Below are 13082 nucleotides of genomic sequence, written 5' to 3' on the forward strand. Positions count from 1 at the left end.
TTGTCCTTGAATACTTTGGATTTGAGGTAACCCCAAAGGAAAAAGTCAGGAGCTGCCAAATCGGGTGAATGTGCCAATGAGACGACCATGAAATGCGAGTTTAAGCACATCCATAGACACTCTTGCAGTATGGCTAGTTGCACCATCTTGCTGGAAAAGTGTTTCTTCATCTGGGTTATAGTCATCGAGGACAGGCAGGAAAAAGGTTACCAATATGTCAGCATAAAGTCCAGCGTTTACAGTCACTCTGTTACCGCTAAAGGTCACGCCCCACACTCTCATAACCCCAAACCATGCCCGCCAGCCATTCCTAAAATCTTCCCATTTGACTGCCTCTCGCAACGTCATGGGCGGATTTCCTCTTGAGACTCCCGACAATCTGTGCAAAACCAATGACGCCATCTTACTTACACCAAATTTTTAAAAAAATGAACATTTTCCAGGTACACTAGCAATTTCAACTCTGTACAGTACATTCTTGTTCAAAAATTAACTAATATTTGCTTTCTCTATTTTTTGTGATTTTTTTTAAATTCACAATTTGAAAGGTAATCGTCATACGACCCTTTTGCAAATGTGCTGTATAAAAAGATTTCATGCCGTGCTGCGGTCACACCAGTGCTGCGATGAGTACCATGTAAACTACTAACAGAGTAATTTGGTTACCAATCAGAAAAGCTTTCTGTTAGGACTTCCAGCTCTGCTTAAGAGAAGGTGCTGCCACCAACTGATAGACTACCATGCATTAACCTAAATATACAGGGTGTATCAAAAGTGATAGTGCAAACTGAAACGATGAAAAGTATACGATAGTAGAAGCAGTCTCAGTAAACATGAAGCAAATAAACCATTTGTGAATGTATGGTTACGATCAGCCACTGACTTGATTGTTTGTACACTTGTATCCTTGCACACTTCCGAGGTTTCTTTGCTTAAAACTGAACACTGCCGAAAGGGGGTGTTGTGAACAAACCATACGTCCTGTACAGGACAAAAGGCGGATAGTAACCATACATTTGCAACCCCATGTTTACAGAGACTTTTTGCTTCTACGTACTATCATTTACTTTTCACCATTTCAGTTTGCGCTATCATTTCTGATATGATGACCAGCTTCAATTTATGAAGGTAATGTTTGCTTGAACCAAAGAAATAAGACACAATTTATACACATATTTTAATTTGATTTGTTGTACAATGTCTCAGCTGCAATTCAAAATCAGATGTTAATCTGATTCACGAGAAGCCTTTTGCAAATTTTTAAACATACATATAAGGCCAACAAAAAGCATTTCTGTAAATTATATATAAATGTAACTTTCATGCACATACATACACTACCTCATATACACAAAATACACATCTCATTGTATATTACACAAATTATTGAATGTACTACAAATATGCACAAAATTCACCTTTTCAACTTTAGCACCTTAGTTTTCAACATGCATGCACGTACAAAGTGGGGTCACCTCTCGTACAGAAACAAGAGTTTAATATTTATTTTGCCCTCTTCAAGGCCTCTCTCTATATTAGTTTCATTCAGTCTTATGGTGCAAAGTAACATTACAGTGCTTTCTACCCAGCTTTCCAGCCTTCTGTCCTCTATCCCACCATCTTTACCATTTGGTGCAAAATAACAAAAATAAGGTGACCGTGCAATATTACACATGCACACATACCAACCCAAACGGTAAGAGGTTTGCAGAAGTACATTTTATTTTTACTCTCTCATGTACCAGTCCTTCACAAAAGGTGAGACCGAAGAGAAAGGAATCCTAACTGACACTAGAATGTAGGGGGGGGGATAATATGTAACATTATGTACAAAACCAATTTTAGATTTGCAGAATATACTTCTGCATATGTGAAATAATTGTGCTGCTGAAAATATATGAATGGTGTTAATGTAAATAAAATGTTACAAAAATTGAGAGGGGAAATGATTGCAACAAATAATCAGTGCCAAATATAATGTACATTTCATGGCCATACTCTAGGGGAAGGGGGCATTGTTATATTTACATCATGTAGAAAAGGACACCGAGAGACAAATGCACATGGGAAATATTTAATCTGTGAACAATAATTACATCATTCTGAATAACTCTCTTCTTAATGAAATTTTCAATTTTATTGCTCTTTTCAATTTACACCAATAATCAAATTGACATGTACAACAGGACCATATTTTCGTACCAAAATATGATCCCCTAAACACACATATGGAGAATTCTTCCAAAAAATATTGGAATAACACTGATTCCATACGTAAACCAGTCTTTATTTTCCACTACATTAAATATGCTGTAAATATTTCTTTTTAAAATTCAATCGTTTACATTTGTCTCAATGTATACACAATACTAAAAGTTCAATGTTAACCCACTTCTCATCACTGTGGATGTTAAAAAGTATTACCTATCTAGTGCAAATCCTGCCGAAGAGGAAATGCATTATTTACACAATACTTTAGAACATAATAGTGACTGAAAAAAGTGCAATTGCCCGGGAAAACAAGTACCACCTTAACATGCACACAAGGGAATGGGATAAAACGCAATTCTCTTGTGTGCATACCCAATTACACACGTCACTAGCTCATGTTTGTAGAAACACATGCACTAATGAACATTCAAGTCTTGAAAACAGATAAATACTGAAATTATGAAAAGCAGCTTTAACATTTTCTTCCTAATTGGGAGTCTGGATTCAATATATCCAATTATTATGCTCAGCATATTACACAAAAGCAGATAAAAAGACGAGGACTAGGGAACCCAATAACTGAATGCTAGAAATCACATGCTTTTGTTTTAAATTATGGGTAAGTCTACATATAAAACGAAGAGCTAATTTACATAATCACACATACACGCACACACGCATGTACACAGCATATGAACACATGTCATGGGTTAAGCATGCACAACAGCTTTACACAAACAGCAAAAAAAAAGTGGGGGGCAAAAAACTATATAACATCTTATGCACTGGTTTAGCTTGGCATGGATAATGTTTCTTTAAGGGCTGCCAACTGTTCTTCTCCTAGCTTGATTTTATCAGCTATTTCTCTAGAGTCCATTATTAACTTAGCTTTCATGTTTATGAAGTGATCGTAGTCTGCATACTCCTCTGCGTTGAGGTATTTATACAAGATGTTGGAGACGTTTACGCTTCGCTTGTCTATACTCTCCTTCAGCTTCTTGGCTTCTTCTAGCTGGTCCTTCAACTTATCCCTTTTGCCCTCAAGAATACTCTGCAAAAAGCAACAGAAAAATGTATATAAAGTAAATGTGAAAATGAAGAAACTCGTCACACAAAACATAAAATGCTTTTTTTTTTTGTCGCTTTGATGCACATTCAGAGAATGCAGAAAAATGGCTTGGGAGACAAGAGTAATCAGATACAAAAGGTGTTTATACTGATAAGCAAATAGTTGTGAGAAGGTTCAAATGCATGTGTCATTGTTTGAGTAGGATGGTAGGAGGAGGGACTCAGCATATACCGTATTTGTAAGGGCATAAGATGCACTTATTACCTTGTTATTTGCTGAAAGTAGATCTACGTGTAACTTTATATTTGAAATAATGTGAATTTATTATAATTTCAATGATTAAGTTTTTCTAGCAATAAGGTAACTGGGTAGTTTTGTTGAATCTAAGTGGGAAAAATATTGATTTACCTGTGGATATAGAAACTTTTAGCTGTCATGTAACCAAGCTTCATAGAGGTTCAATGCAAGGTTTAAATTGAAAAGAGTAAACACAAATAAAAAAATGTGACTGGCACTTCCACCTCTTCCTCAGATAACCGATGACAGTGGCAGCCGTTTATAAGGCCGCCGCACTGCCGTGTGTAACCACAAGTGAATGAACAGACATTACATTAACATCTATGCATAATTTTCCTATTATCTGCATTGCAAATATTTTGTCCCTCACAGATCGTTGAGTAGTCGGTTTTGTATTTTTTATTATCCTGTGATAGCTGTTAAGTTTGTAGCCCACTACGGGAATGCGAGACAAATATGGCAGGCCACCACACTCCTTGCGCATGCGCTTTATATCCCTGTCAACATTGCCAGAAGAAAGGACAAAACTTATTCAATCACAACATTAGCTTAGAGTAACATACAGTAAAACCTCATTAATTTGGACCCCGATAAGCCAAACTTCGTTTAAACCGGACAGGCAAAAGCCACCCCCCCCCTCCAAAAAAAAAGCAGAATGCAAGGTTTTATACCGTGCGTTCATTTCGATCTGCAGCCGAGAGATCGGGAGAAGCGTGGCGGGCGGCGCTGACGGAGATGCCGACATTTGCGGCCTGTAATGCCTGCTTATTTTTATAGACATATGCAGACATTTATATAAATATTGCAAAACGATCACTAACCTGTGTTATAACACGCAAAAGTTCTTCTGTAATTCATCCAAGTTCTGCTCTTATATACACAAAAAATACGCTTTAGAAACGATGTTAAGAGCCACAGATAATAAAACATTTTAATCATAGTTTTGACCAGTAACGTCCTGCTTAAGTTTATATCCTTGAAAGAGTTTTGTGCCGATGGGGATCGTTTGGAGGTTTTGAATGTGCAACACTGTATCAAGATTACGCTGTAGAAGAAACCATTAAAAGTCAATAGTGTTCGTGAGCTTCCTTGCAATCCGAAATCTCAGAGCTCGAGTTTTTTGTTCCTTCGCGACTAGATGAAGACAGAGTTGTAAATATAGTGGCGAGCAATGTAAACCGAGAGCGTGTTAATTTCGTACTGTGCGCAAGAGTGTTATTCTTGGTTACTTGCAGTTACTTGTTTGTGTTATTGTAGTGTGTATGTGTGACGTGTCAGTGAGACGATTGGAATGCCAGCCGCAAGATTCACGTTAGAACAAAGATTTTTTTATGTATGACACGTACCTACGTGAAAACAAACTCGTGTCGAGACGTGTGTAGGTAATTTGTACAGAAATTCCCATGCGTTTCAACTCCACACAGAGATACGGTTAGACATCTTGTCCTTAAATTACGAGAAACTGTATCGTTAAATTTTAAAACACCTAAGCAAAAACGACGGATTCTAACCGAAGCAAAACTCGATGATATTGGTGCAGCGTTAGAACGTTCTCCAAACAAACCTCTACGCCGTGTTTCACAAGAGGTGGGCGTGTCAAAATCATCGGCACATACAGTCACTAAGCTACTAAAATTAAAACCATACTCTTATTTATAACACAGGTTAGTGCTCGTTTTGCAATATTTATATAAATGTCTGCATATGTCCATAAAAATAAGTGGGCATTTCAGGCTGCAAATGTCGGCATCTCCGTCAGTGCCGCCCGCCACGCTTCTCCCGATCTCTCGGCTGCAGATCGAAATGGACGCACGGGTATGTGGCTAGAAGTCAACAAGAGAATTTCCCAAATAAAAGGCAGTCAACCACTGTTGAAATTCTGATTCCCGCAGACTTTGTACTGCACTGTGTAGTGTATTTAGGCCTATGCCCTTTAAATACACCATAATAACCTTTTTTGTTGCTATAAACTGAGTTTTAATGAACTTTCTACTGTTCTTTTAGGTTTTTTCAGTAAATCTGGACTTTCGTTAAACCGGTCAACCGGATTAACGAGGATTTACTGTACAAGGTAATTTTCAACAAAGAAGAAATAAATTACCTGTAACTGAAAAAATAGAGATTTGTTTGATTTTTTGTCATTTAGCATCGCTTTTCTTCCACATTTGGCTAATCGCGACGATGAGGGTGTGTGGTGATATGATGAAGGAACATTCACAAAGAAAACCCATGCAAAGCCCAGGATTCGAACCCATCATGGCATCGTAGCACGTTGTTGTAACCACTCTACCACTGAAGTTGGCTACTGATTCTTGTTACTTGCAAAGTTATCAATCACACATGTGTGTTGTTTTAATTTTTGTGTGTGTTCAGTGGAAAGTGCATTTGGATTACAATAACATAGTTTGCATCATGTGGATCTAAAATATATTTTTTGATTAGCAAGTTACTAAAAATTCCTGAAAATGCGTTAAATTTTCTGGTAACTTCCATTTTGTAATTCCTCTGTTAGTTAAGTTAGAAAACGCTACGATGGCTAACTGCTAGCATTCTATACTTCTTCCATCTTTCATGATGCTTTTAATAGCTTACTGTTAAATAAAAAGTGTTTCTAAGCTGAAAAACATTATATATGATAAAAAACGAACATCATAATTTATCATGTTGGCTGTTAAATAAATTAGAAATTCGTCATTGCTTGTCGACGGAATATCGCCCCTCCAGTTTGGTTCACCACAAGCCGCCAGTGACCGATGATATGTGCAATATACATTACTGAATTCTTTTGAGAGGTGCATGCGGATGGGAAGTGACTGATGGATGAGCCCCATTGAAAGAGCTGCTTGTTGATTCCAAGATTGAGTATTTCCAGCTGGTTCTCCCAGACAGGATGTATATTGGGCTGAAGTTACTAAAAGGAATGTTGTTGAGGTTGCAGATTAGACTGATTTTGCAATCAATCAGAATTTGATTAATTTAACTGTAGTCTAATGTTCAGGAGACATCTTGCAAAAACATTAAGTAAGAATATCTGCTTTCTGTCAGGTACCAATTACTGAAATGTCAATTTCAATTAAATGCCTAACTTACATTAGGGTTCAGCAAAACCTAACATATCATGGTCATAATGTTGCTCATGCATAATAAAAAATGACATTTTGCCTTTGTTCATTCATTGATTGATTGATTTGGTGTTCTAAGTCCACTTTATGCACATTATACCTGATTGGACCCCCATGGATTTCTTTATCTGGGGTTACATTCAAGAACGTGAGTTTGCCCCCCCCCCCTCCTTCCCAGCAACCTCGACAAGGTTGTCACGTACCCGCGTCCAGCTCCTTTGGACACCACAGGTATCATTACCTTCTTGTATCGGACTTCGTTTTTTAAGGCTAAGATAACACCTAGTCCGTTGCCAGTGGTACAGGTCGGAATCTTCCACTCTAATCCTCGAACGGCTTGTTTCTATTTATTGGTTAAATTTTGTCGCTGATTTCTTTATTACAATTCTTTGATTTGATATCACCAGCTTTATGTGACACCGCTATTACAAGACGTAGCTTTGCGTAGGATTTCTTGAAGTTGCTGTTGCCTGCGAAAAGATCAAAATGCTTGTTAGCGGTGAGAAAAAGGTACCCGACTGAAAACCACAGGTCGCCTTATTACAGATTCTGCTGGTGATTATCAGTCAAAAGGTCCTAGTTGGGTTTATGTCAATACCTCGTCCACCTTCTAGGTTTCCGAAGTGACCCTCAATCAGTTAAGTTGTCATCCAAAGGATTAAAATCCTGACTTGGGAGTGGAGTGAAAACCACGTGTGTCTCGATATTTCTATCAAATTTTCTCGCTTTTAAAGCGGAAGTTTGTTGATTACATTGCTAAGCGATTTTCAGCTGTTTGAAGTAACCAAGGAGAATTTAGCTGCTAGCCTGTCTAGCTATTCATAATTTACAAGTAATATATTAAGGTTATTCTTTAATTTCTATCAATCCTTTTAACTTATAATTTTCTTTAATATCTGCAGCGTTATTTGATTTGTTAAAATATAATTTCTGTGGGTTCATATTGGTCTCCATAACATGCTCTGATTTGAAAAGTGGTCGTCATATAGAAGCATCCGAACCATATAAACTTGATAAAGCGGCGTTCCTATAGGTGAGTCCTTGTAACTATTGACATGAAAACTCTCATAGAGAAGTACCTGTCAAGGTGGCCACGGAATCGTTCCACCACGACCAATCCAAGTCGGTACTTGTGTAAGATAAACAAACGTTCATGCCTCCAGTAGCGGCATATGAAACTAACAATGTGCGACAATAAACTTGAAGATATGCCGTATTCATTGATGCATAAACCATTTCTGTTACACATACACTTTCTTCACAATTAACGGTTACTTTTGTATAACTAATTTATAGAAACCCTGTAGAATGTAATAGTGGTTGTATTTCTTGTGGAATGAACTGAATTACAGCAAAAACATGAGCATATATATTCAATGAAGCAATAGAAATACAATGATAGCTTATAATTCTAAGGTGATTGGTAAAAGGCACAACCCGATTTTTTGTTGCTGTCAATTAAGTAACACTGAATCAATTAAAATATTATCAGTATAATTTTATAAAGACTCTAAACAGTGATGATGCAACATGCACATCTTGTTTGAAATATTTGCTATTAAAAGAAAAGACATAAATACCCTAACTAAAATTGCATTTTTAGACATAAGTGTTTATTTCCTGAACAGCTTAGAACTATTGTTATTGATTGTTAGTTCTATAATTCTGGCAATGCCCATGATGAGAAATTATATTCAGTTTACACAAAAGGAAGAAAAATCAAAATAAAACACCCATGCTCTGTCTTGAACTCCGAACCTTCAGAAATGAGATTCTGAATAAAAAAAAATCCAACATGAATGGCCACCATGGTAGCCTGCTCATTTCCCACACAAGACATCAGCACCATGAAGAATTGAGATGTATGGTTGCATAAATCATGCAACTATCAATGCAATCAAATTAATTGCTGACTTACCCTTTCCTCGTGATGAGCTTCTTCTGGTAGCACCATAAGAGCACTTTCCGCCCTGGCCAGTCTGCCTGATAATGCAAGCAGTAAGCTTGTAATTTTCCCTATCTCTTCAATGTGAAGCTTGAACTTGGATAATTCGTTGGTACTGGCCAGTTGTTGCACTTGAGCCGTGACGCTGCGACCGAGGTCATCATTCAGCTGCACCTCTTCTCGCACTACCAGCTGCTCGCTACGAAGAACTTCCAGCTTTCTATCAAGGCGAGACATAAGCTCCTCCTGGAAAAAAAAAATAATTAAGCTTTGCACATGCTATGCTATGTAACACATACACCTACAAAAACTATGAGTTAAAATTCACGTGAAAAGAAAATTATCAATAAAAAAATCTTTAAAAAATGTAAGAACAATTTTATGTGAACACTTTGCAGACTGGCATAAAAATATATTTGAGCTTTTTGTTATTTACCAAACCTTTCTGAAATCTACAAAATGACTTCTTTCCACAGATATGCAACATGTTACATTTCATATACATTTCCCACAATTATGAATGTTTATTTGTAAACATTTTTTGAAAGAAAGAGACATTGTAATTAAAGTAACTGAATATGAAAACATCTTTTCAGTACGTACGTATATAATATACCTGTGCCAAAACTTTCCTTACATACTCGCACCTGTCGATAAATAAAAAATTGCAAGTGGCTTGTAACAACAAACTTCCACTTTTCACTTGACAGGTGCTGCTCATAAAGCTTTCGACAGTTGGTGTGACGTTCCTGGGTGTGTTCTTGCAAGAGCTTATGAACATGCCCCTTGCGTTGCTTTTCCAAACCCAAATCGCGGTGAATGATGGTGTGCACTGTCTTCAGTGATGTTTGTAGCCGGTTCACGATACTTCTCTGTGTGGCTGGATTCTCCCTGGTGACCAGCACCCTGACGTCCCGAATTGTAGCTGGTGTGCGGCTAGTGGCAGGCCGGGGGTTGGCCTGTTTCTGTCGCACAGAAATCATTCCATGCCATGCCCTTTCAAGACCCGTGATATGCCATTTTTGTACACAGTTAATCCACGCTCCTTGAACAGCTTTTTTTGGCACTATAACTGTAGTTTACGTCTGAAAGTGCAGTTATGTAACCTTCCCAATATGCACTGATTTTCGGCAGCATTCTTCCCGATAAGCACTGACCACACCTGTTACGCACAGTCAACGGTCCAAGGTACCCACACGACTGGCAGCTTCGTTCTCTTCCCGCTTGGTAGTGCTGCACAGGATGTGCAATTTCATCACCATAGATCGGAAACAACCTCTGTACAATGTGCATATAAATAGTTCAATGGAATTGTGAAGAGCATTTGGGAACACAATCTGATAATAGTTAACAAAATGAGTAAAATTGCCATTGTAAGAACTGATAGTTACAAATATCGGTGATAAAATTTCTGTTATAAAAGTACATGTAGTGGTATGGACTTTAAAAAATATTTTCCAGGTGCGCAGATTGTTCCGAAGTTCATTTAACGATAAATGAAACACCTTCAGTAGTAAAGAATAAAAACTAACCTTTTTCTGTTGCAGATCTTTACTATCCTGCATGTCTTTCAGTTCTTGGTCATTCATATCCTTGCCGTATGTTGTTAGGAACTTTGCTTTTGACTCGGAAGTGGTAAAGTATGCAGAATTGGCTGGCAAAGGAACTGTAGTATTATTTGACCTGTAATGAACATAATACACAAATTACTACAGAGTCAAACAATAAATTATCTTTACTAGCAGAAAACTCGAAGTAGTCTAATACAAGTTAATAGATTGGGACAAATTCTGAGAAATGTGGCTGTGGAAAAGTGTAGGAAGCACCTTTGAGCTGACAAATTTCTCCCAATGAATTTGGAGCGCTGATTCTGCAAAGTTTCTAAGCAGGTATAATTTTTTTGGATTTTGGAATACCATAACAGTTTTTGAAAGGAAAGAAAATTTCGAAAATGGCTCGGCCAAAGGTCCTGCTGAGCTTTAACGTGCAACTTGCCAGGTGGCAAACAACTTTTATTAGTTATTTACTTTGCAAGGTTTACAATGACATAACACTCACAACCCATTAAAAACATATTGTAAAGTTTACACACCAATTTCCTTATAGCGTCTCTTAGCTGGAAAATTATATTATTTCACATTTTGTTCCTTGGACAGTTTGATTGCCACTTATCCTGTTATATGAAATGTACCCTCTTCACTGAGACCTGTCCAACCTGTATCACCGAATATGTGGACAATTATGGAGGAACATTTTGTTGATGTGATTCTTGCATCAAATTTTGTCAATATAATCAACACAGATTTTACATTCTTGAATAATTTTAGCATCAGCCAGTACCATCGGCAGGAGATTGAATGAAATTACTATTAATGCATAATTATTGCAATGCATTTTTTTCTTGCTTACTTTTCTTCTTTACAAATAAATGCAGCTGTAGTAGATTTTGTTTTCTCAAAATTATTTCATAGCAGGGGTTCCCAGACTTCATGGTGCCCTTAGTGTTTCAAGATTTTTCCACAGCACCCAATGCCCAAATCAAAATGTAGGCCTAACACTTGCAACACTCAGTGTGGCTAGGTTGTTTGCCTTAACTTAAGCATATATTTGGAATAAGTGTCATTCCAGTGAAAATATTGGAACATTTCGTGGCACCCCAGGCACACTTTGGGAACCACTGCCATTGTCATTACATTCAAAATATATACAAATTAGAGATGTGAGAGAATATCTGGTTCTCTTTTGGTATTAGCCTATATATGGATATTGGTTAATTGATAACATTGACAATAATTTTATAATGGCCTGATATTTTCACAAAACATGCAATTTTGTGGAAAATTATGGCATGTTATAAATATAATTAATATGGCCTGGTTTCGTAAAGAAAGTGTCTAAATACACACATTATTTCCACAGGAAAAACCCATTGCAGTCACCCAGTTACACACACTAATTAAGGAGATGATGGAAACATTCAAGTTCTATATTGGACTGGAAGAATACCTAATATATGCAATGATAAATATTCCAGGTAAACAATAATAGCTATTATATAAATTCATACAGCAAGTGAAAACTTTTTCATAGGTATATTTTTTTCACAGTGATCAGCACCAGATGCCGCTCCTATGTAACCAACGATGAGAGGCTGTTGGGCCCTGGAAAAATTCCTATGCAAGATCGATTGCCCTGTGAATAAACCTAGATCTTTGAAACCAGAGCATCCCACACCCCACATTTCCAAAAAAAAAGTACATTGCTGACTGTTAAACTTTGACTATATGCAAGGGAAAATGGCAATCTAAAAAGGCTAAATTATTCCCTGGCTTTAGAGACATTTGGATAATACTGAGTATTTTCCCAACTCCAACATCATACTTTCATACACACTGATTCTTACCTAGATTTTTCTTGCATTGACTCGTTGGAAGTTTGTGTCACAGTCGAATCAACATGATTCAAGGAAGTCTGTTGGCTCTGTGCCTGGAACTTTGACTGTGAGCGAGGCCTCATGCTGATATCCAGCTTAAACAAACCAGTAACATAATCTGTTGACTTCTTTTGATCTGCAGCTGAAAGAAGAAAATAAGCTTTAGCTGGGAGGAAACACACACCAAATGCTAATATACGAGGGAGTGTGATAAAAATTTATGACAGACTGTATACAGGTCAAGTTTACATCAGACATCAACTGTTTTATTTACAAAATGAGCTCAAGGGTGCAACACTGATCAAGTGAGCCTCACAAATAAACAATCAGTATCTCTAGGCATGATTACGACACCAGCAAGTTTACGAATGGAGGGAGAAGTACAGCTGCCGTTCCCAGGACGATGGGTGGAAAGACCTTCGCAGTGGTAAGTGACTGCACGTGCATCCCAAAGATTATTCTTCCTGAGATATACAGGCACTAACTCAAGACTTGAAAATATATGTGGATCAACACGTACATATACTAAAATTCAGCGAACTTGTGCAACTCGACATGAAGAAATGTACTGTCCCTTGTAATAAAATGATTAAAAAGGCACCCTGTGTGTTTCTTGCCTAGTAATGACTTTTGCAATAATTGAAATTTTGTTTTTTATCATCTTAAAACGCTGTACCGACCGAACCCCATACTGGCACTTTTATGCTTTTCTAGCAAAGAATGATAACCGTAAGTCTTTTGCTCAGGGCTGTGCTACAGTACTGGACAAACCAAATAGTGATAAATACACGTGAATTAAGACTTACGCCAATGAAAGAAAAAAGTCTACTATATAATGGCAATGTGACAAAGACACCTTCAACACATGACACCACACAACTCCACTGGAGGAGCACCAAAAAATAATAATAATACAATTAAAAACTATAGAGTGCATCAATATATGATTTAACTTACTCAGAAATAAAATTGATGGCTTCTTCATTTTTTCTGAAAATATGACAA

The 13082-nt window shown here is 37.2% G+C and overlaps 1 protein-coding gene across 3 annotated transcripts in view; it reads right to left on the reverse strand.

Moving 5' to 3' along the window:
* Positions 1 to 1175: 1175 nt before the first annotated feature.
* The window catches only part of Shrm (shroom), a 510449-nt gene continuing 498542 nt past the window's right edge, over positions 1176 to 13082 (reverse strand). For all 3 annotated transcript variants that reach the window (XM_083126364.1, XM_083126365.1, XM_083126366.1), the window contains 4 exons: positions 12048 to 12219; positions 10177 to 10327; positions 8618 to 8890; positions 1176 to 3262 (listed from right to left, as the gene is read on the reverse strand). In XM_083126364.1, coding sequence (XP_082982490.1) covers positions 3002 to 3262; positions 8618 to 8890; positions 10177 to 10327; positions 12048 to 12219 — 857 coding nt within the window. In that variant the 3' untranslated portion in view covers positions 1176 to 3001. The remainder of the gene's footprint in view (positions 3263 to 8617; positions 8891 to 10176; positions 10328 to 12047; positions 12220 to 13082) is intronic.

The sequence above is a fragment of the Lepisma saccharinum genome, chromosome 8 (assembly GCF_977018435.1).
Source record: "Lepisma saccharinum chromosome 8, izLepSacc3.1, whole genome shotgun sequence".
NCBI lineage: Eukaryota > Metazoa > Arthropoda > Insecta > Zygentoma > Lepismatidae > Lepisma > Lepisma saccharinum.